Source organism: Pygocentrus nattereri, chromosome 14, assembly GCF_015220715.1.
Source record: "Pygocentrus nattereri isolate fPygNat1 chromosome 14, fPygNat1.pri, whole genome shotgun sequence".
Classification (NCBI taxonomy): domain Eukaryota; kingdom Metazoa; phylum Chordata; class Actinopteri; order Characiformes; family Serrasalmidae; genus Pygocentrus; species Pygocentrus nattereri.
Genome location: NC_051224.1, coordinates 23,553,290 through 23,578,377, shown reverse-complemented (window position 1 = coordinate 23,578,377; position 25,088 = coordinate 23,553,290). Strand labels below are relative to the sequence as shown.

The 25,088-nt window shown below is 42.1% G+C and overlaps 1 protein-coding gene across 1 annotated transcript in view; it reads right to left on the bottom strand.

Annotated features, from left to right (window-relative positions):
* Positions 1-5,211: 5,211 nt before the first annotated feature.
* The window catches only part of LOC108414209 (sialoadhesin-like), a 36,291-nt gene continuing 16,414 nt past the window's right edge, over positions 5,212-25,088 (bottom strand). Inside the window, exons 4-8 of the mRNA XM_017687028.2 lie at positions 23,745-24,059; positions 23,390-23,671; positions 14,427-14,714; positions 6,853-7,176; positions 5,212-6,468 (exon numbers count right to left, since the gene is read on the bottom strand). Of these exons, the coding sequence (XP_017542517.2) occupies positions 6,419-6,468; positions 6,853-7,176; positions 14,427-14,714; positions 23,390-23,671; positions 23,745-24,059 (1,259 nt within the window). The 3' untranslated portion in view covers positions 5,212-6,418. The remainder of the gene's footprint in view (positions 6,469-6,852; positions 7,177-14,426; positions 14,715-23,389; positions 23,672-23,744; positions 24,060-25,088) is intronic.

Here is a 25,088-nt window from a genome sequence, read left to right as displayed (position 1 = left end):
GAAATACCTTCATCAGCAGTAAATAAGCACAGGAGGAATATATCAAAACATCTGCAAAATATTAGTCTGGAATTGATCTTTCTACTAAATTTGAATTTCTACTAAGAATTCATCTTAGTAGAGAGCGGAAAAAACTCTGGTCTGGTACTGGCAGTAGTAAGACCCCTCATTAACAAAATTCAGTTCTGGTAAACTAAGGTAAAATGTGCCAAAGGTTTCCCTTTTGGCTCTCTAAAAGACCCAGAATGCTGTTTCAAAGTGAAGGATCCATGTTTTTACAGAACAGGTGATTTCACCCTTCTCTCCCCATGCAACCTCTTTAGTGGGGCTAAGAAAGATGCATGGAGCTGGTAGAGTCACTGAAAAATTATATTTTTATGCCTCAGACAAGACAAGACACAACTCAGTTTTTCAAAATTCCATGAACTGACAGTGACAGCTGAACTTTGTACCTACCCCAGAACTAAAGCTTTTTAATGACAGGAAGGACCAGTTCTCCACAGACAAAGGGGATCATAGGTGGCCGCGCCACTGAAGTTCAGAATGAGGTTATTGGGTGACTTGCATTCAGGAAATCATGGAATTACTTGGATGACAGCATTGGCTCGAAGCTTCCTGTCGAGGTCAGGAGTAAATAAAAGCTATGTTTACACAGCAGGTAAAAGTAGCCAAAATCTGAATTTCTCATTAAGTCTGATTTTTTTTTTTTTTTTGTTTAGCTGTTCACATTATCTTTTAAATGTGATCTGTATGCGACATCAGTCTGAACAGATTGGCTCTTACACTGACTCAAAATTTATTTGCACAAAAGAACAGAGCTTCACGCTGCATTACATGGCTCGTCCAGAGGTAAACAATCACGACTGCCAATGAACGCCAGTCGCTCCCGGAGGATTAGCTACATCTTGACCAGCATCACAGGAGCCAACATGAAGCTTCACTGACTGACAGCTGGGCTCATCACCCAGAATCTGTGAGCTCTGTGTTAAAAGTGCACATTATTTGGACATGGTCCACATCCTGGGATTCTTTAAACTTTGCTTTCAGATTTTTCCTGGACACTGAAGCCTCGTTCTCCTACAGCCACGTTTGGTCATTTCTTTCAAAATCTCTTTGAACGCAAAGCGATTTTGATAAGTGCCTTCTAATTTTTCAGTACAAAAACATCAGCCTAAATGTTTGAGTTTCAGCAGTGCGAAATGATAACAATTGTGGACTTGACTGATGTAAAAGTCGCATGAATTTCTGATCTGGCTGTTCAGACTGAGTCACATCGCTGCATATTGGATACATATTGTATTTCAGTACCATATTTCAAATCAGAATTTAAAATATCAGATAAAATGCTTTTTTGCTGTTCAACAGTGCCACAAAGATACACATCTGTGTCACATATGAAGAAAAAGATCGGATTTGGGCCACTTTTAGCCAAAGATATTCCGAAATTTGTGGGCTAGTACATGTCCAAATTGGCTTCAGCCAAAGTAGTGCGGATCCTATGAAGACTACTCTTTAGTAGCCACACAAGTCTGTCACTGCTGAAGCCTGATGTGTTGGAGGTTGTTCCCAAGCATGAGCTACAACATCAGAAAGCTCATGACAAGTAACCATGTTTGGATATTCAGTCTGGGAGAAATCTGCCTTTTAGAAATTGGCCAACAGCGAGCTACAATACATATAGATCACAGGTTGCCATGGAGCTCTTCAGAACAGCAGGGTAAGGGAAACAGTACCTTTCTGGATTATTCAGCTGACTGTGGAGTTAAGATGGGTAGAACATCTGAAAAACATTCTGATCCATCTCAGGAAGTGCAAACTGAACAATCAACAGTATTTAAGTCTTTATAGAAGGACTGAGAAGAGAAGCGTAAGTTCAGTGTGCCAGGATCCTGTTCATAATTTTCAGATGAGGGCAGATTTAACCCTGCAGGATGTTCTGGCCATGCGGAAGCTGATTTTATTCAGTAGACATGAATATGGAGTGTGCTATGGGTTTAATTTGCATGGATTAAAATCTATGGTGGGAGGAGTATAGTATATTTATACCTTTGTATTGAATGTAGTACAGTATTGTTTATTGCTGACATGCACACGTTTGACATAAAGTAGCAGAACTCTGGTTTATATATCTCCCTGTCTTTGTTATTTAATGCCAGCATTAGTCTCAAATGGTATATTTTTAAATCTTCAGCAGTTCATAGTAAATTTGTGCAAATGAGAAGTGAATTTAAGGTAAGTTTCATTTATTTTTTATTTTTTCATTTAACTACAATCATGTCATATGCAGCTAACATTCTTGATAAATGTTACTTTATGCAGTGGAAATATATAAACATTTTTTACCATCTTCACTTCACTTTGGTTGGCATTACCTGGCACTTGCCTTAATTTCACCCAGTTCCTGTTGTACATGTCTCAGGTGTGTCTGGTGAGTCACTCTTGTCTCCAGCACCCAGCTAACTCATTTCTTCATGTTCTCTTAGATTCAAACATATATGGTTGAGGGTCTTTTGAGGAAAAAGTGTTGTCAAAATTTTAATTGGACATTGTTTTGATTATTCTAAGTGCATTAGCTTAGCTTCTCTGCTAAGTTACAGTGTGTCTGTGTGTTCAGGAATTCATGTAGCTCCACCTTTGGTCGTATGGTGATACCACATGTTTGTGCAGAGGTAAAACCCCCTCTGGATGCTTACTGTGGGTGCCCCACCATTCACCAATGCAGAGAACTTTTCGTTTAATGGACTAAATTATGTTTAGCATAATATAACAACCAAAAATCATGATACTTTTTGAGCGGGCTTAGAGGTGTTTTTGGGCATGTATTTACAGAGTTGAGATTGGTGACAGTCTATGTCCAGGGTGGGTAGGTGGATGGATGGATGGGTGGAAAGATAGATGGATATTTTATTGATCCCAAAGGACATGTAACAGTCAGTAGTACTCATACAACACAGCACAGTTATAAGGGTCATACAATATAAAAACAAGAATATGTACAGAGAACCCATCTACAGACATATGTACAACTAGAAATATATAAGAATATGCAATAAGATAAGATGTTATCAGCATTAGCCTAGTATCTCCCATTGTAAACTAAAGAAGCACATGTCAGATAGCAAACATGCGTTGGCTGATCAACTGCAACTGGGGTAGAAAGTAAATGGTCTTGCATGTGCGTCTGTTTACATGTCCATGTTCTTCTTTGTTTGGTTTCCTCCCAGTCTGGCCCCCTTGTTTTCTTGACTCCGCCCCTGATTTGTTCCACCTGTTTTCCACCTGTGTCTTGTGAACAATCGTTAACCCTGTTGTATTTATGCCTTGTGATTTCCCCTGTGTGTTTGCTGGTCTTTGTTGGATGTATGTATTGGATGTGTTGTTGGATAAGTACTGTTTGAATTGTTTTGTTTGGTGCTTCATCTGGCCTCCGTTGTTTGTTTGATCCTATTTCATTTTGGCGCTATGTCTGTCCCTCCTGTTTTACGTATTGGCTCTATGACCCTGGACTGTCTTGACCCTGATTTTGGATTTGCCCATAATAAATCCACTTGTCTCCATACATGCGTCTGCCTCCACATCACTCCCCATCGTTACACAAATCTGTGGGCCAAAGAAAATAATCATTTCATTACATTTTTAATTAATGTTATGCTGTCACCCAAACTCGCCATAGTTTATTCAAAATACTATAATGTCAATGGGAGCATAGCATTAATTAAAAATGTAATAAAATTATTATTTTCTCAACATGGCATCCGATATTCCCTTCCTTCAGTAGAATAGCCAATCAACTTGCTGGTTACACCGTGAATGGGACAGGCCCACCCTTGTTGTGGAGATCTTTGCAAGCGCAATAGCCAAAACAACATGAAAATAAACGTTTTTTTGTGTGTGTTACTGAGTCAAACACTACAAACTATTTATGAGGGTTTTAACAGATTTTATCACTGATTTAAATGTTTTGGAAACAATAATTTGGCTTTCAGTTTAGAGTATTTAGGCTACTCCTTACTCAAAGAGGAAGGAGCCTTGTCCTGTATGTCTGTAAATAATTGCCTGGTGGTGTTGCCCAGATGGCTGCTGAGTGAACTGACTTTCCTCTAAGGTCTTTAAACACAGAAAGACACAATGAGACAAGAGACAAACTTGAGGCCACATTAGCAACTTTTTATTGTGAACGTGTGTTAGGGTGTGTAACAGAAAGCTGCATTGCAGACTCTCATTGCTTCTTCATCTTTCCTTGATTTGTTGGTGAAGTATGTCCCACAGAAGCGGAGCATCAAAATGTGGTGGAAGATGAGCAGTGTAGTAAGGTAAGTGTTCCTCAGGCTGTCAATAACATGGTTTGTTCATGGTTTTCTAGTGTTGAACCAATCTTTACCAACAAGTCTTAACTTTTTTTTTTTCAATATTTCATTGAATCGATTTGGTTCTAGAAGACTTTTTAGCCTAGACACAGTCTCAAATACATCTGAACAACAGAGCAGTGTAATCGGATGGTAGTCAAGTAACCAATGGCAATGTGTAAAAGAGAAAAATCACCATGTTGGGAAAGAGAACTGAGACAGAACTCAAGGGGACATACTTACCGATAAACAGCTTCCTAAATATGTAAGGAAACTGTGGTTCAGGTTCCTTTAAGAAGTGTGTGGGTGGCCAAATGGTCAGTCTTTTTTGTTTACCAGAGAGAGAGAGAAGTCAGGAATCTGTTAGCTCTCCCTGCTATGCATGGTGATTATAGCTTCACCTACCCCATGGCTTTTCATCCTCTACTGATTTTACTTTACGTTAATAAATGTTGACATGCTTTGGAACTTCAGATTGCTTCAGTGCTGTAGAACTGGGTTTTTATCCTACTAGCTCTAACCTGGAACTTTTACAAGAAGTAGATTTTTACTTTTTTTTTTTTTAGATATCACCCAGGCCTGGTCTCAAGGTTATTACAACATGGATACTAATACATTACAGCTCACTCCATACATATGATAGTTCCCCGAAATCCTAAACCTACTGGAAGAAACGAGTTTGACATTGGAATTACATATTTGGTATCCATCTGTCTGCTGAAATGCAAATGGAAGGTTTTAAGGTAGGATTTTGACAAGTAATGAAGCAATCTGTTTTTTGTTTGTTTTTTGTTATTTTTGTTTTTTCTTTTCTAAAAAAACAATAACATAGACATAAATGAACAGCAGCAAACTATGCAGCACCTTTCAGGGATTCCAAAGATACTTTATTTTTAAAAGACAAATTACAAAGCTTTATGAAATAAACATATAACCATAAAAATGACACAGCCATGTTACATATACAGGGATTATTTATAGATATATATAGATAATGTGTGTGTGTGTGTGTGTGTGTGTGCAGTGTTTAATGGTAATGCAGACACATTCATAAAGTTCATGTTTCATAAAATTGTTGAATATCATTATCACAGTGTAAGAAGACATAAACTGTGATTTCAATAGAAGAAGAAGAAGAAGAAGAAGAAGAAGAAAACTGCTTTAAGCAAATACCAAAAATACATTACCAAAGCCCCATTCATTGTTGTACAAAGTGCATTAAAAATTGGTTAAAAATAATGAAATACTAGTAATTGCTAACATCAAAACTGCATGCAACTTTTTTATGAACTGTAAAGTATTTACAGAGTATTTACTGTAGGCTTTGTTCATTTAGTCCTATGTTTTGTTAGCACTAAGCATTAGCATTTGAGCTCTGGCTTAAATGTAGATATTGAAGATTCAAACAGACAAAATACCTTGTGTAGTTTCACATGTGAAATATAGTTTAATATCAAACGTAATTTACGTAACAGGGGTGAGAATAGGTCTTTAGCACCACACTTGCACACAGTGTTATGTGATTAAATGTTTACACTAATAACACTTTAAATATCTGTTCTTTTGTTTTGTTTTATGAATTATTTCTCTGGTAGATATCACTTTGTGGGCATGTTTTCTATCACTGTTGGTATTTAAGTATTCAAGCGTGTTCGTATATCACTGCTATTTGCTACAGACAAATAAGGGCGTGTTGTATGAATGTTTGAAAAGTATTGTGCAAACAAGCACTGAATTTTACAGACTGAGGCAGCCCTGGTCTCCCTTCCTCATCTTTATAAATAACTGTAAAAAATGACTGACCATTGACTATTTTTATCCTGATGCAGTTAAAGTGCATTTGAATTACAGTGACACACGTGAAATTGTTTAGTTTACCACACTAATCCGTGTTTGCATAAATTTGTTCATCCTCATAGTCATTGTCCACGGCCAGTTTCTCTGCTTCTTCATCTATGTTAATGTAGTCCTCGTCAGACATGTCTGAATCCTCTCTCTGGTCTGATCTCTGATCCATTTTCTGGACAGTGACTTCTGTATTTTCATAATCATCATAGTCATCGTCATCATCATCAGTCTGTCTCGTTCCCTCTATTGGTGATCCCATATGTGTTTCTGGCACCTACAGAAGGATTGTGTGGGGAAAAATTAACCAGATTTTATGGCAGTAAATGTCTCTGCACCTTCACTGGATGTTATGCGAATACTAGTCAACAACAAAGAACTTCAGTTAAGTGTTCAAAAGACATAATTACAATACTGTAATTAGTTCAATTTAGAACAGAAAGTGCTCATGAAGTCTATGATCTGTCTTCACAGCCTTCTGATGATCTTTTTGGTTTTTGTTTCTCTTCATGAAGAAAATTATGATTGGCACTAACATGAGTAACAATCCTGCTGTCACTCCAGAAGCAATGAAGGAAACTGGTGACATTGCAAAGGAAAACACCATCAAGACTTTCTTGCTTTAAATACAGAAAAAAGCAAACAAGACTAGTTACTGTACCTTTCACAGAGACAACCAAGAGTTCAGTGGTAGGAGAGCTAAAGGTGCGTGAAGACACAGTGACTTCATAAACACAGCTGAAGTTTCCCTGGTGGACAAAATCTGCCTCTGGATAGAAGAAGGTGGTTGAGTGGTTAACAGCTGACTGAGTTCTGGTGATATTGGATCCACTGAACTCCAAGTGGAAGGAGCCTCCTGGATACTGTGGCTTGGTGGAGCAGATGATGGAGAAGCTGTAGCCCCTGGTCACCTCTGACCCCTGAAGCCACCAATGGGACCTTCCATCAGGAGCACTGAAGGAGATATTGGGCTGCAGCAAGTTCACTGGAAAACAAGAACTCATATAGCAAGGTGCAGACTAATGGCTAAGATATGACTACAGAAACTCCAAATATCATGCATTTTATTCACAACCAAGAAAATAAGAGAACTGCTTTGTGGAGAACTGAAATCATGACTGGAATCTCTGGTCTGGTTCTGGCAGTAGTAAGACCTCATGAACAAAGTCCACTTTAGGAGCACTGAAAGTGACAGATGTCCCGCTCTTGGTCAATCTAAGACCCCCTTTACACCTGGTCGCTTCATGTGACATGTATTTAGATTGTGTTCTGATATTAACCACATGCACTTACATGTGGTAATCTCCGGTTAGTCTGGGCATATACTACACGAGAAATGCTGATATCACACTGTGAGAAATATTTTACTACAAACTGCCAGCTGGCTTGAAATTGTGCCTGTGTTTGGGGTTAAAATTGAGCAAAAGATTGCGTAGTGCAGGCCCAGCTTTAGTCACACTGAAATCCTATTGCTGTGTGGGATGGAATATCCTGATACTCGAGACGCATAAAGTGACTTAGGTGTAAATGGGATCTAAGTGACCCAGAGTTCTGTATCAGAGTGAAGGTTCCACCTGTGAACTGGGTTTCTATAGAGCAAGAGATGTCGATCTTCCCTCCCCATGTAACCTGTGATAGGACTTAGAGAGATGCGCAGAGTAGGAAATTGAATTACTGGAAATTGATAACTGGAATGAGATTTTCCTGGTTAGTCCAAATTATGTCAATTAAATGACCTCTGAAATACCCAGTTAGATTTTTTAAATTTAAATTTAGAAGATTAAAGATTACAAAGTCTAATTAAAAACATTAAAAACACAAAAGTACTGATTAGGCATTAAAGCCTGAGAAGCAACCTCTAAGATAAGATAGACTTTTATTATCCCACTGGGGGAAATTTGCATTGTTACAGCAGAATACACAGTAAGCAGATAAAGAGCAGTAAGTAGGCAAAGATGTGCATCATACAAAATACAAAATATAAGATATACTATAGAAATAAATAAACAAACAAGGTGTCTGTTAGCAGAAAAATATAAAAAATAGACAACACAAATTTACAGTTTACATGTGCAGTTTTATGGATATTGCACATTTCTGAGCAAGTAACGACTGGATATTGCACAGAAATTGTAGACATTGCACAGTAAGGATTATAGATATTGCACAGAACTTGCGTATGTATTGCACTTGTACCAATCTATCAGCAGCAGATATTGCACATTAATTAGAGGTACGATAAGATATAGGTCTATGTGGTGTGTTTGTGATAGAGTGCACTATGATAAAGTGATGTGTGAACCCATAGTGTGTTTATGATGGAGAGACTCTGAGTCTCTGCTTGGGGAGGTTTTGGTTGTAGAGCTGAACAGCAGTGAGGAGAAAGCAGCTGCGGTATCTCTCTTTTACGCATTGCAGGTGGAGGAGCCTGTCACTGAAGGAGCTGCCCAGTGCTTCAACTGCCTCCTGCAGTGGGTGAGAGGTGTTGTCCATTATGGATGTGGGGCCCCTGTACTGCAGAGTAGTGTGTCTGATACACAGTCTTTAAGTCGCACATACTGCGGTCTGTTTGTGAGGTAGTCCATAGTCCATGTGATGAGATGGTGATCCACCCCTGCTCTCTCCATCTTGCTCCCTAGTAGAGTGGGCTTGATAGATCAAAGAACATGATTCTAACAGTGCTTCCCACCTTTTCAAGATGAGCGAGGGATCTGTGGAGTAGGTAAGTTATTGCATCCTCCACTCCAATGCCTGGCTGGTAGGCAAATTGCATAGGATCCATAGCTGGTCCCATCAGTGGACAAAGATGGGCAAGAACAAGTCTTTCCAGAGCCTTCATCAGATGTGAGGTCAGTGCCACTGGTCTGTAGCCATTCAGATCACTGGGGTGTGCAGTTTTTGGGATAGGTACTACACACAATGTCTTCCAGAGTACTGGCACTCTCTCCTGTTTCAGGCTTAGGTTGAAAATGTCCTTTACTATCCCACACAGTTGGTCTGCACAGTGCCTCAGGATCCCAGGACTGATGTTGTCTGGACCTGCTGCCTTCCTCACCTTCATCTTCCTCAGTTCCCTCCTCACTTGTTCTCTGGTTAGGGGCAGAGGAGCATAGGGCTGAATGCTGGAAGCTGAAAGCAGGGGTGTAAGCTGGGCTGAGGGTCAGCTACCAGATCAAATATATTGAAGAAGAAATTGAGGTCATTTGCCCGTTGCAGGTTTCCTACAGGCTACCTGTTAGACTCCTTAAAACCTGAGATGGTTTTGAGACCCCTCCACACTCCAATTGCATTTTTCTGTTGCAGCTGGCCTTCCATTCTCTTCCTGTACTGGTCTTTGTCCTCCCTGATTTTCCTCCACAGCTCCTTCTGTACTCTCCTCATTTCCTCTTTGTTTCCAGATCTAAATGCCCTCTTCTTTTCTTCCAGAAGGGCCTTCAGATCTGGGGTAACCCAGGGCTTGTTATTGGTAAAACACCATACAGTCCTGGTGGGTACAGTGTTCTCCACACAGAAATTTATGTAGTCTGTGATGCAGTGAGTGAGACCATGAATATCCTCACCATGTGGGTCATGGAGACCCTCCCAATCTGTTGTTTCAAAGCAGTCCTTCAGAGCCTCATAGGCCCCATCAGACCAAATTCTCACCTGTATTGTGTTGACAGGACACCTGTGAACAATGGGTTTGTAGTCAGACAGGAGATCTACCAGATTGTGATCCGACTTGCCCAAGGGTGGGATAAAACAGGTCCAGTATTTTATTGTCTCTTGTGTTGCAAGTCACATACTGTTTGAAGTTGGGAAGTGTGGAGGACAGGGAAGTATGATTGAAATCCCCAGAAATTAGGATGAGAGCTTGTGGATGCTGTGTTTGGAGTTTGCTCGTGACTGAGTGGATGACATCACATGCCGTGCACACATCAGCAGAGGGAGGAATGTACGCAGTTAACGCGATAGCATGCAAGAAATCACGAGGTAGATAGTACAGCTGCATGCTAACAGCTAACAGTTCAACATCCCTGCTGCATATCTGCTTTTTAACAGTAGTATGTCTTGGATTGCACCATTTGTTGTTTATGTACACAGCCTCCTCCCATCCTTTTACCACTTTCCTTCATCCTGTCTGCCCAACCAATTTGGAAGCCCTCCAGTGCGATGTTAGCATCTGGGGTTAGCTCAGTTAGCCACGACTCCGTGGACAACAGCAGGCTGCACTGCCGGTATTCCTGCTGGGGTTGCATCAGCGCCGCTAACTCGTCCACTTTATTGGAGAGCGATCTTACATTCCCCATGATGACCGAGGGAAGAACGAGTTTATAGCATCTTTTCCGAGCATGGTGCTCGACACCTGCACGTTTTCCCCTTCTTCGCCTACTTAGCTCATGTGGAATCTCAGCGAAGCCATCTGGTGTAGCAGCAGCATTGCTAAGCGCTAACAGCTTTTCCCTGGCGTAAACAATGGAGCCGTGGCTGCACTCATGCTCCCCCCAGCGTGAACACAAAGAAAACTCCCAAAACGAGCAGGAAAAACACCACTGTCCTGAACATGGCTGAGTCGAGTGTAAGCAGATAATAACAAGACAACAGATACTACATAAAAACTTAAGTGATTAAGAAAAAAAGAAAGTTTAATAGAAGTGAAAATAATGAGCTGCTGTAATGGGCTGCCACTCGAGGGGCAACAGAAGTGTAGTGTAGTAACTCACAGCTGGTTAGTTTATCATGGTACCACATTGAAAACATATAGATTAGGGTAGAGAGGTACTCCTGGAGATTGGTGAAGTACAGCCACTGCTACCTGGCCTGTTGCTAGCTAATGTTCGCTCCTTTGAAAACAAGTTGCATGAGCTGAGGACCAGAATAACAACTCAGCGTGAGACCAGAGAGTGCTGTGCTATTATTCTCATGGAAACCTGGCTCTCGGACAGCACACTAGACTCAGCGATTAAAGTTAGAAATGCACTCCATCCACTACAGGGATCTACGGCAGCATCGGGGAAGAACAAAGGTGGTGTCTGCACCTACGTGAACAACAGGTGGTGTTCTGATATAAAGACTTTTGAAAAATATTGTTCAGCTGATTTAGAACAGCTAATGGTGAAGTGCAGATCCTTCTTTTTGCTGAGAGAGTTCAGCGCTGTGTTTATCCTGGCTGTTTACATCCCACCACATGCAAACTCAGCCACAGTGATAGGGCTGCTGCATGATCACCATTAGTAAACACGAGACCACAAACCCAGACGCCATGTTCATTGTTGCCGGCAACTTCAACCACTGTAACCTGACGACTGTCCTCCTCAAGTATCATCAGCACATGAGCTTTTCTGACGAGGGAGAGTAACATACTCAACCAAGTCTACAGCAACATAATGGGGGCCTACAGGCCTGTGCCTCAGCCATACTTCAGACAGTCCGACCACATCGCTGTGTTCCTCTACCCAGCATACAGGCAACTCCTCAAGCAAGCACTTCCAGTGAATAAATCTATCAAAGTGTGGAATGAAGAAACTGACCTAGTGCTGCAGGACTGCCTTGACAGTACAAACTGGGATGTGTTCAGAACTGCTGCTGTGAGAGAGGACTGTACTGTTGATCTAGAGGACTATGCTTCTGGGGTAACGGGCTACATCAGCAGCTGCATTGAAAGCATTCTTCCTACAAAGCTCTGCAGAAAATACCCCAACCAGAAACCCTGGCTAAATGGTAAAGTTCGGTCCATGCTACATGCTCGCCATGCTGCATTTCTCTCAGGCAATGCTGAAGACTACAAAAGGTCCAGACATGATCTGCGTAGATTTATTAGAGTGCCAAGAGACAGTACAGGCTGAAGCTGGAGGGCTACTACACCACTGCGGACTCCCAGCGCATGTGGCAAAGACTGCAGCACATCACCAGTTACCAACAGACGAGCGGAGTGGTGACAACCAGCCACACAACACTACCTGATGAGCTGAATGAGTCCTGTGCTCACTTCGAGGCCCTCAACCCTGGCTGACTGAGAGACATTATGGCCACACAGAACACATCGCTCACTGTGACATCAGTGGATGTGTGCAGGACCTTGAAGAGAATAAACCCACGGAGAGCAGCCGGCCCAGACAACATCCCCGGGCATGCACTCAGGGTTTGCTCATCAGAACTGGCTAACATGTTTGTGGACATATTCAGTCTGTCCCTCACACAAGCTTTTGTGCCATCCAAGACCAACATACTTCTCCCAAAGAAAAGCGTTGTGACCTGCCTAAATGACTATCACCCTGTTGCACTCACCCCAATCGTGATGAAGTGCATTGCGAGAATAGCCCTGACTCATATCGAAACTCTATAGATCCTCTCAAGTTCACATACTGTCAGAACTGGTCCACAGATGACGCAGTGAACACTTCCCTTCACACAGCCCTCACACACCTGGAGGGAAAGGACACATATGTCAGAATGCTCTTCACTGACTACAGCTCAGGATTTAACACGGTCATCCCATACAAACTCTCTGAAAAGCTCCTCACCCTCGGACTGACACCTGCCCTCTGCAACTGGGTTCTGAACTTTCTAACAGACAGACCCCAGTCAGTCAGAGTCGGCAACCGCACATCTAGTACAAGAACAGTGAGCACAAGGGTCCCCCAGGGCTGTGTACTGAGCCCCCTTCTGTACACGCTCTTCACTTATGACTGTGTGGCCTCCCAGAACAACATCAGCATCATCAAGTTTGCTGATGATACTACAGTCATTGGACTGATCACTGGTGGGGATGAGACAGCGTACAGGAAACAGGTGTGTGAGCTGGTGGCTTGGTGCCATGAAAACAATCTTTCCTTGAATGCAGACAAGACCAAGGAAATTATTGTTAATCCAAGGAGGAACCGGGAGCTGCACACACCCCTGTACATTGGTGAGACTGAGGTGGAGAGGGTGAAAACCTTCAAATTCCTTGGCATCCAAGTCAGTGAGGATCTCACCTGGTCTCACAACACACACCTCATCATCAGGAAGTCCTAGCAGCGACTGTACTTTATGAAAAGGCTGAGGAAATTTGGCATGTAAGCCAAAATTCTCAGCACCTTCTACATGAGTACGATCAAGAATGTTCTTACAAGCTCCATCATGGTCTGGTATGGAAACTGCACTGCTCAGGACAGAAAGGCTCTCCAGCGTGTGATCAAAATTGCACAGTCCATCTCAGGAGCAGCCTTCCCCTCACTACAGGACATTTATCATGCCAGGGTCATCAGGAGGGCCCACAACATAATCAGGGACAGTACACACCCCCAGCACAGACTCTTCACACTCCTACCTTCTGGCAAACGCTACAGGAGTGTGAAGTCTAAGACTACAGGCCATCAGGCTGGTGAATACTTCACTCACTACCTCTTCCCCCCTTCCATTCTGAACTGGTTTAACTTTGGCCAACCTTGCACTCAATAACTGCACCTTACATACACTGAATTGTTGCTACTGTCAGAACACTACTGCTTACATCTATTACTTGCACAGAACACTACTGTTAACATTTGTTACTTGCAACATGCACTTTATGAACTGCTGCTCTACATACTTGCACGTACACACATGTAACTTTAATTTTTCTTTCAACTTTGCACATAAAACTGTACTTTTTAAACTTTTTTTTAACTATTGTTTTTAGTGTTATTCTTATATTGTCTATTTTTTTTTTTCAATTTTCTTCTAAGATTATATTAAGATTATATTTGGTTAATGGAGGAACAGCAAATAAGAATTTCATTGCACAGTATAACTGCCCGTTCTGTTGTGCATGTGACAATAAAACTCTTGAAGCTTGAATCTAGGCGTGCCAGATTTGAAATGATTGTGAAATGATTGTGATGCTTTCAATTTAATTCTTAAAAAAGAAGATATAAGATCAGTTTTTTTTTCCCATTTCATTTTTCCCTTTGGCAAATGAACGGGTGTTGCTTAGATTTTAACCCATCTCACATGTGTGCATGCAGTGTGGTACCTTCTTAGTTTTTTGTATTAATTAGAGGCACATTAGCACCTTGGTTTCTTTTTCACAAATCAATCCATTACATAAAGTTTGTTTATTACCTTTTTGGTAATGAAATCTCATTCACTCCATTACATGAAAGATTAGGTATAAAAACACTCAGGATGCATTGTGATCTCATTATCCCAGATGATCACAGGAGGAACATATATAAATTGCTTCAATATTAGCTGAGAATTGATGACAAAAAATCCAAAAAGAATTCCTCTTACCTACAACAGAGAAACAAACAGAGCTGCTCTGTGGAGAACTGAAATCACGACCGGACACTCTGGTCTGGTACTGGCAGTAGTAAGACCCCTCATGAACAAAGTCCACTTTTGGTAAACTGAAGGTGACGGAGGTTCCACTCTTGGTCTCTCTAATTGATCCTGAGTTCTGTATCAGAGTGAAGGATCCACCTGTGAACTGGGTTTCTACAGAGCAGGTGATGTCAACCTTCTCTCCCCATGTGACCTCTTTGATGGGACTGAGGGAGATGCGTGGAGTGGGTAGAGTAACTGGAAAATAATGTTTTTCTGGCATTAGTTTTTTTTTTTTACATGCTGTTTCAAATTCTAAAAATTCAAATGACCTCTGAAATGCGTAGTTTGACTTAATTAAACGTTATACATTGGGAATAATATAAAACGACAGATTAAGAAACCTCACTGAAAGTATAAGAAAAACAAAAACACTGAATAAACATTAAAGCCCAAGAAACACCCTCCCAATTCCTAACTAGTTCATTTAGTATGGCACTAAATTGAAAATATATAGTTTGAAGTGCCAATTTTAAAGTAATTTTAAAACAAGCTTTGATTCCATTCTTTGAAAGAAGAAAGATCACATACATTTTTCCCATAGCAAACACAAGAGCTTTACTCAAATTTGAACCTGAAGAAGGGGAGGTGGGCAGTTTGATACCTTCTTAGTTTTTTGTAGAAGGTACTGGCACACTAGCACCTTGGTTTATTTTTCACTAATCGGTCCATCGCATTAAGTCTGTTTACACCTTGCATCAAATTTTTGGGCCAACTGGCTAATGTTCAGATTTCAGTCAATGACATGTAAAGACAAGTGTAAAAACACTGTGTGCTAAGCTAAGGCTAAACCCACACTGTCCACCACTGCTACCTAGGATGTTCCTCACCAATATGCAGTGTCTGTTGAACAAGCTGGATGAATTAAAGATCTGAACTCTCACACAGAATGTAGTTTCATGGTTTTTTTTAAGAAACTTGGCTAAGCAGCAATGTTTCTAATAGCATAGCAGAACTAGAGGGGCTCACTTTCTTCAGAGCTGATGGGTCAGCTACAGCTTCAGGTAGGAGCTGCTGTGGTGGTGTTTGCATGTATTAACAAAGCATGGTGCATGGACACTGTCGTTGTTGATGCCCACTGCTCTGCTGATCTGGAATTCCTGATTATTAAGCACAGACCATTCTACATTCCACGCGAGTTTAGCTGCTGCCATTTTTTGTCCCCCTACACGCTAATGCTAATGTGGCTATGAAAGATCTTTGTGCTGCTATTAGCAAACTGCAAGCTGTGCACCTGGCGGAGCCTTTAATCACAGCATTTTGAGATCTGTACTTCTAACCCACAGGCCACCACAGACGTTCATACCAACATTGACATCTACACCAACTCTGTCCTGGATCATAACAACAGCTCTGTGGACAACTCACAAAAAAACACCTCTGTTTATCAGAAGCCCTGGATGAATAGAGAGTTTTGCTTTCTGTTCAAAGCAAGAGAGCTTGCTTCGATAGGGGAAATACAGTGGTCTTCTCCAAAACAGATTTATCACCTGATGAGCAGCCACTTACACTCTCTAACACAGATGTCTGTATGCTATATTTATATCTATATACCTACTATATCTATATATTTTTTTACCACTGTAACATCCTTCTGCACTTTGTAAATAATACTGTATTTTACACTTCTGGTTAGATGCTAACTGCATTTCATTGGCCCTGTACTTGTACTCTGCACAATTGTAATAAAGTTGAATCTAATCTAATCTTAATGGTGTCTAGCCAAATTACATCCAGATACAATCAAAATATGAAATGCGCTAATGCAAAATTTTAACAAGCTTGTTAACCAGAGTTCTGTATTACAGTAAGTCTTTTTGTCTTTTTCTAATGGGAAGATGTTTCAGTCAATAATGTACTATTGTCCTCCTCAGACAGGTGAGTAAATTGCACAGTGCACTGAAGGAGCATGCACTGTTTTTTCCCCCTGCATCATCTTTCTTTTGTGGCTACCAAAATGTCATTTGTTTGAACTTAGCCCCATCAGTTATTGGTTGAAGCTCCTAAAGGAAGCCAACCTTGTGACTCAGTTTTCTAACTAATGCTAAAGCTTCAGTTTTGAGGCTTTTAACGATACTGTAAAGGAGCATGTTATCTTGTTATAGCTAATCAAATGACTGAGATTTGTTGTGTTATTTTTTGGTAACTGAGTATATGAAAAACAAACAGGAACTGGATTTAAAATGGAAGGAACTGAATAGCAGTATTTGAAACCATTGAAACCAACCCTTGGCCACCAATGACAGCCATGAGTGTGGGAAGGTGGTGCTTGAGCCTCACATACCAACGAAGGTCATGGTTGACAGAGGGAGGACGACATCAACCGCAAGAGAGAGCAGAAGAATGACAACAGTCAGGAGAGGTATGAGAGAGGTATGAGTTTTTTGTTTGAGTTTTGAGTGTAAAACAAAGCTTAAATGCTTGCTGGAAACCTTTCTCCTGCCTCAAGTGTTCTTTCTCCTCCCAAGATAGCGTACAGGCTGGGCTACACAGCCCTAATGAGAATCATTTTCTCCTTACATTTGCCAAGAAGGTACAAATTGTGTAATTTACTCATAACACATGGTTTTTTAAATAAAAAGACTACATAAGCAGGGAGTTACTGCTCATTTCTTGCTGTTCTTTGGATATGAGCATGACAATAGGAGCATAATGCTTCATTTTGGTTTGAAAGTGGGTGTTGGGATATTTTTTTCTCCTTTGATATTCTGAACTGTTGACAAATTTGATATTGAATTTTGCAAAATAACTGCAAAGTGTAGAAGTGACAGGTGCAGTTGTATTAATAAATTTGTGGTATACTATGAATATTTTAAGAACGTCTTAGATTGCTTGTTAAAAATATAAAAATACGGTGCTTTGAAATCACATTAATCTTTTTGAATCACAGTGTAGTTTCCGCAGCAATTAATAAGAATGGGTGAACAATATCAAAACAGCTGCAATATAAGTTCACTAGACAAAAAATTGTTGCATGCATTGTTTCTTTTATAACACATTGGTTATGTGTCTCCTTACCTTAATAACACCAGTGATCCTGTTTAGTAAGGATTACACCAGTGTCTTGAGATTCCAGCCCTCTTTTCTTCAAAGTGGGTAAATATTTCAGAGATTCCATGTTTCTATTTAAACATTTTTTCTGCTGTTCCAGATTTATAAATGGGTTTAAAGTCTGGAGACTTTGCTAGTCCTTGAAATTGTCCCTGTGTTCCACCATGCCTGCATCATTGAACCAGACACATACAAATTTGGACCTAAGTGCTTATCATCCTGTTCTGCTCAGACATGAAGCATAAAATTGGCAGAAGAGTGGGCTAAAATGGACAAGACCTCTCAGGAGACATGACAGGATTAGTGTTATTAAGGAAAGGGGATGCGTAACCTCCTCTCCATGGATCACCACCTTATCGTGGTGGAGGGGTTTGCGTGCTTGAATGATCCTAGGAGCTATGTTGTCTGGAGCAAAAGCTCCTGGTAGGGTCTCCCATGGCAAACTGGTCCTAGGTGACAGGTCAGACAAAGTGTGATCCATAATAACCCCTATGAAAACACAAAAACAGGACTTGTGTACCCTCCCAGAACAGGGTTACCGGGGCCCCACCCTGGAGCCAGGCCTGGGGGAGGGGCTCGCCAGCGAGCGTCTGGTGGCTGGGCATTTACTCATGGTGCCCGGCAGGGCCCAGCCCAAAGGAGTTACTCTATTGTCCTACTGGGGGACTTCAACACTCACGTGGGCAATGACAGTGAGACCTGGAGGGGTGTGATTGGGAGGAATGGCCTCTCTGATCTGAACCCGTGTGGTGTTCAGTTTTTGGTCTTCTGTGCAAACTACAGTTTGTCTATCATGAACACCATGTTTGAACACAAGGATGTCCATAAGTGCACATGGCACCAGGACACCCTAGGCCGCAGTTCAATGATTGACTTTGTAGTCGTGTCATCGGACTTGCGGCCATGTGTTTTGGACACTCGGGTAAAGAGAGGAGCTGAGCCGTCAACTGATCACCACCTGGTGGTGAGTTGGATCAGGTGGTGGGGGAAAATGCCGGTCAGACCAGGCAAGCCCAAACGTATAGTGAGGGTTTGCTGGGAACGTCTGGCAGAAGAACCTGTCAGATTGATCTTCAACTCACACCTCCGTCAGAACTTTGACCAGATATCGGGGGAGGTGGGGGACATTGACTCAGAATGGGCCATGTTCCGTTACTCCATTGTTGAAGCGGCTGACTGTAGCTGTGGCCGTAAGGTAGTTGGTGCCTGTCGGGGCGGTAATCCTCGAACCCGGTGGTGGACACCCCAGGTGAGAGATGCCGTCAAGCTGAAGAAGGAGTCCTAGCGGACATGGTTGGCCTGTGGGACACCAGCGGCAGCTGGCAGGTATCAACAGGCCAAGTGATCTGCGGCTTCAGTCGTCGCCAAGGCAAAAACCTGTGTATGGGAGGAGTTTGGTGAGGCCTTGGAAAGTGACTTTAAGTCGGCTCCGAAAAGATTCTGGCAAACCGTCAGGCGACTCAGAAGGGGAAAGCAGTGTGCCACTAGCACTGTATATAGTGGAGATGGTGTGCTGCTGAATTCGACTGAAGACGTCATTGGGCGGTGGAAGGAATACGTTGAGGACCTTCTCAATCCCACCGACACGTTCTCCAATGAGGAGGCTGAGTCTGGGGACATGGGAATAGGCTTGTCCATTACTGAGGCCGAAGTCGCTAAGGTAGTTAAGAAGCTCCTGAAGATGAGATCCGCCCTGAGTTCCTCAAGGCTCTGGATGTTGTGGGGCTGTCTTGGCTGACACGCCTTTTCAACATTGCATGGACATTGGGGGCGGTGCCACTGGATTGGCAGACTGTGGTGGTTGTGCCTCTTTTTAAAAAGTGTGTAAGAGAGTGTGTTCCAACTACAGGGGAATCACACTCCTCAGCCTCCCTGGTAAGGTCTATGCAGGGGTACTGGAGAAGAGAGTCCAGCTTATAGTCGAACCTCGGATCCAGGAGGAGCAGTGCGGGTTCCGCCCTGGTCGTGGAACAGTGGACCAACTCTTCACCCTCTCCAGGATTCTGGAGGGTTCATGGAAGTTTGCCCAACCAGTCCACATGTGCTTTGTGGATCTGGAGAAGGCATTCGACTGTGTTCCCCGGGGTATTCTCTGGGAGGTGCTTCGGGAGTACAGGGTACACGGCTCTTTGCTACGAACCATTCAGGCCCTGTACAAAGAGTTTGCCTCTGGCCTCTTGCAAATCTAGCCACTACCAACCTCATCTCCTTCTTGCCCTCCTTCCCTTCTCTACCCCGCTTTTACCCCTTGGCCTCCTTTAAGGCCTGACTATGTTTGTTCTATGTACCACACTATTTGTAAGTCGCTTTGGATAAAAGCGTCTGCTAAATTGTAATGTAATGTAAAAGTTTGGTTCGCATGGCTAGCAGTAAGTCAGACTCGTTCCCAGTGAGAGTTGGACTCCATCAGCGATGCCCTTTGTCACAGATTCTATTCATAATTTTTATGGATAGAATTTCTAGGCGCAGTCAGGGGATGGAGGGTGTCCGGTTTGGTGACCTCAGGGTCACATCGCTGCTGTTTGCAGATGATGTGGTCCTATTGGGGACATCAGGCCGTGAACTTCAGCTTTCGCTGGATCGGTTTGCAGCCGAGTGTGAAGCGGCCGGGATGAGGATCAGTACCTCCAAATCCGAGGCCATGGTTCTCAGGTGGGAAAGGGTGGAGAGCCCTCTCTGGGTCGGGGATGAGCTCTTGCCTCAAGTGGAGGAGTTTAAGTATCTCGGGGTCTTGTTCACGAGTGATGGTACAAGGGAGCGGGAGATTGACAGGCAGATTGGTGCTGGGTCAGCAGTGATGCGGGCTCTTTACCGGTCAGTTGTGGTAAAGAAAGAGCTGAGCCATAGGGCAAGGCTCTCAATTTACCGGTCGATCTACGTTCCCACCCTCACCTATGGTCATGAGCTTTGGGTAATGACCGAAAGAACGAGATCGCAAATACAAGCGGCCGAAATGACTTTCCTCCGCAGGGTGTCTGGACTCTCCCTTAGAGATAGGGTTAGAAGTTCAGTCATCCGGGAGGGACTCGGAGTAGATCCGCTGCTTCTTCATGTCGAGAGGAGCCAGCTGAGGTGGTTCGGGCATCTGGTTAGGATGCCTCCTGGACGCCTCCCTTGGGAGGTGTCGCAGGCAAGTCCACCTGGGAGGAGACCCAGGACATGCTAGCGTGACTATATCGCCCAGCTGGCCTGGGAGCACCTCGGAATCCCCCTTGGAGAGCTAGTGGAAGTGGCTGGGGAAAGGGAGGTCTGGGCCTCATTGCTTAGGATGCTGCCCCTGCGACCCGAACCCCGGAGAAGCGGAAGCTAATGGATGGATGGATGAATGGAAGGATGGATGAATGGATGGATGGATGGATGGATGGATGGATGCATAACCAAGTATTCAAGAAGATATGATGCATGTGACAATTTTTGTCCAAAGTACTTTTGTCAAAAATTAACGACAAAAATTCCAAACAGAATTTGTCTTACCAACAACAGAGAAATGAACAGAGCTGCTCTGTGGAGAACTGAAATCAGGACTTGACACTCTGGTCTGGTACCGGCAGTAGTAAGACCCCTCATGAACAAAGTCCACTTTTGGTAAACTGAAGGTGACAGAGGTTCCACTCTTGGTTGCTCTGAATGACCCAGAGTTCTATATCAGAGTGCAGGATCCACTTGTGAACTGGGTTTGTACAGAGCTGGTGATGTCAACCTTTTCTCCCCATATGACCTCTTTGATGGGACTGAGAGAGATGAGTGGAGTGGGTAGAGTCACTGGAAAATTATATTTTTTGCCATCACTTTTTTTAAGGCTGTTAATCAGTGATGTCTGAAATGCATAGTTTGACTTAATTAAATGTTATATATTGTAATTATAAATAATAGATCAAGAAATGTTGTTCGAAGTATTAGAAAGACAAAAACACTGACTAAACATCAAAGCCTAAGAAACACGCTCCCCCCTCTCAACTGGTTTGTGTAGTATGTAGTATGAAAATATATAGCTTAGGGGTCATAACAAATAAAAAAGGTAAACATAAGAAAGAACAGTGTATGTGTTGATATGCTTGATATGCTAAAATTGAATATCATGTGGTTAAACTGTGGACACATTTTAATAAAACTTTTAAACGGTATCTATGCAAAGTATATCCAGATACAGTCCAGACATGAAACATGTTAATCCAAAGTGATAACAAGCTTATGATCTAGAGTCTTTCTGTCTTTTTCTAATGGCAAAATGTTATGATCAATAATGTACTGTTGTCCTCCTCAAACAGCACAATACACTGGATACAAAATACACTGAAGTACATGGGACAATACACTGAAGGAGGTCAGTCCTTTGTGGCTAGCATAGTGTCATGTTGCTTGAATTTAGTCTTATCAATTATTGGTTGAGGCTCCTTTGACTAACCAAGCAAACTTTGTGACTTTGCGACTTCAACTGCTATGACAAGAGAACGTGCTTCTTTACAAGCAAATGATGGAATCTTGTTAAGTGTTATGTTTTCGTAATTCAGCATATGGGTGCAGTGGTATGTGTGCCACTCAAGAAGCAAACCAAGGCACGTGCTCCCCTACTTGTCCCTGCACTTTGGCAAGGAGAGTGCATGCCTCCCAAATTTGAACATGGAGGCTTCACTCTGCCTACTGCAGGGGCTCCTCTTGCCAAAACCATATCCAGTTCCCTTTTCTATTCTCCTGCCCTCCCTCCCTGTGTTCGGTCTTTAGCCAGACGGCTAAACATCACCAATGTCAGCAACTATAGAGAGTGGGAAGGCAGTACCTCACATGCTGGTACAGAGTCTCACATGCTAGTGAAGGCTATGAGTGACAGCAAGAGGAGGACATTTGCAGCATGGGTGGGAGGACATTTGCGGCACGGGTGGGAGAACAACTCCACGAGAGGCATGAGTACGGGGCCTGAGTCCCGGACTAGAGTCCTGTTCCACAACAAGACCGCTAGACAGTACCTCATGTTTGATCCTAGTAAACGAGCAGTGGATCAGGGGGGGTGACAGATAGGTGGAGCACTGAGCTCTGATTTACTCTTGGTTGAGGTGCTTGCACTGCCTTAATGAGAGCCAGCTAATTCTGGTTCGGCTTTGGTAGCATGGGCGCCTTTAAAAAAGACCAGAGAAAGAACAAGAAAGGAGTGGGAGAAACAGCAGCATGAGGAAAGGACTGGGGAATGTGCATGTGAGAGAATAAGGACTGGAAAATCTAGCTTTGAAGCCACAGAGGGGTGGCCAGTTTTGTTTTATGTTTATGTTTTGAGTGTAAAACAAAGTTTAAATGCTTGCTGCAAACCTCTCTCCTCTAGTGTCCTTTCTCCTCCTGGGGTAGTGCACAGGGTGTGCTACACACCCGTAATGAGATTTATTTTCTCCCTAAACTTGCTATAAAGTTACAGGTTGAATAACTTACCCATAACATACTGCTCTTGGGATCAAAAAGGGAACACAAGCAGGGAGTTACTGTAACTGCTCAATTTTGCTGATCTTTGGAAGTGTGCATGACAATAGGAGCACACTGCTTTATTTTTAGCACACTTTTAGACTATGTCAGAGATTCTTGTTAAGAGTAATTCCAGACCTTTGCAAAAAATCTTAATAGGGTTTGTGAGTAATTGTGCTATGCCAACATCTTCACACACCTGCTTTCAATGTAAACTGAAAATAAAGGTCAATCTGATGTATTTTATGCTTGAATTTTTAAATAGCCTGGAACAAATAATTTATGATAAACTAGGGCAGAGTTTGTAGAAACATGCTGAGATCAGACAACTACTGCTGTTAGAGAGTGAGCTTGTTATGAACTTACTAACTTACCCACTGTGAGGTCTGTGGAGCTGCTCCTGGAGGATGTGATGGAGCTACTTCCCTGGAATGAATAGTCACAGCTGTACTGACCCTGATGTGAGGAATCCACAGTCAAAACAAATGTTGTTGAAGATTCAGCTGTTTGGGATTTTATCGATTGCCCATTTCTGTACAAACGAAAATCTGCAGAGATGCAGGTTGGGCTCGGCGAGACACATCTGAACTGAACAGCCTCTCCAGCAGATACAGCAGAGTGAGAAGAGGTCAGGGTGAGTGAGGGACTCTGTAGGACTGTTAAAGGAATATGATCAGTAATGTTGTCAATGCATTTAAAAAGTAAACTGATGTTAAAAGTATTACTTACTTGAGCAAACAACTCCAGCATCTTCTTGATGTCCACAGTTGTGAGTTCCAAAACCTCTGTGTGAACATTGAGTTAAGTTGCTCTCAGTGCCACTACATCCAACATTATCCAGCAATATTGGTTCACTTCCCTGACCAAAATGGGCACTGTGTGGTGCGCTGACTGCTTTGCCACATCCCATCTCTCTGCACACCACCTCCGCATCATTGATGTCCCAGTCATCATCACATACTGTTCCCCACTGGCCGTTGTGCTGGATTTCCACTCTGCCACAACAGCGACTCTCACCATTCACCAGCCTGATCTCATCAGGACCTGATTTATTATTTAAAACATAAATGTCTCTATCAGTCAGTGAAAACCGGTGGTGCCAGTTATCTCAGTGAGTTAGCAATGGAAACAGTAGCTGTAAATTTACTAGAGATGCAAGATATGGAGATTTAACAGATGATGACATAAAAGCTCATAACACAATATATAATATCAAATCTATATGTATTTAGTTTACTTTCTGCCATTTTAACATTCTATTCTTCCAATCTTAAAACCAGTTATAGCTGTTCCCAACAAAAGCTTCCCAAAGAAGTCACTGACATTTTGCTCTCCTTCAAATTGAAATTAACATTCATGTAAGTTAAAAAAGGACAAGTTTTTAAAATTGTTTCCAAAATAATGAAAAGCTTCAGAGAAAAATGCGACTCTAATCATCTTGAAGACCACCAAACCTGCCCCTATCAGATAAACAGCGTTTAAAGCTTTCATCTTTGAGAAAGAGAAGAAAATCAAATTTGAAAGTTGTGAAGTCCTAATGATATATAAAGAAAACCAAATTAAACAAATGAGACAAAAATATTAGACTTAGTCATTTCTTTACTGAGGAAAAAGATCTGTGAGTGGCAAAAGTATGTGAACTGTATGTTACTGCAAAAGGGGGTCATATCAGATACTGAAAGCAAAGGTTCACATATTTTATGCCACTCACAGATCTGTAATCATTTGGATCATTTTCCTCAATAAATGAATTACTAAGTCTAATATTTTTGTATCATTGGTTTAACTTGGTTCTCTTTATCTAGCATCAGGACTTGTGTGAAAATTTGATGAAATTTTAGATCAAATTAATGCAGAAATATAGAAAATCCTAAAGAGTTTTTTCAAGCACCACTGTACTTCTGCAGCTTTCTTTAAGAAACTAAAAGTGAGTCTCCTAAAAGGAATGGAAGCTGTAATAAAGGTAAACAGTGGGCACCGTAAATACTGAAAAATACTGACATTTAGTTGGTGTGGCTGAAATGTAATTTTCTGGAAATTAAATAAATGGCCAGTCTCCAATCTTTGAACAGT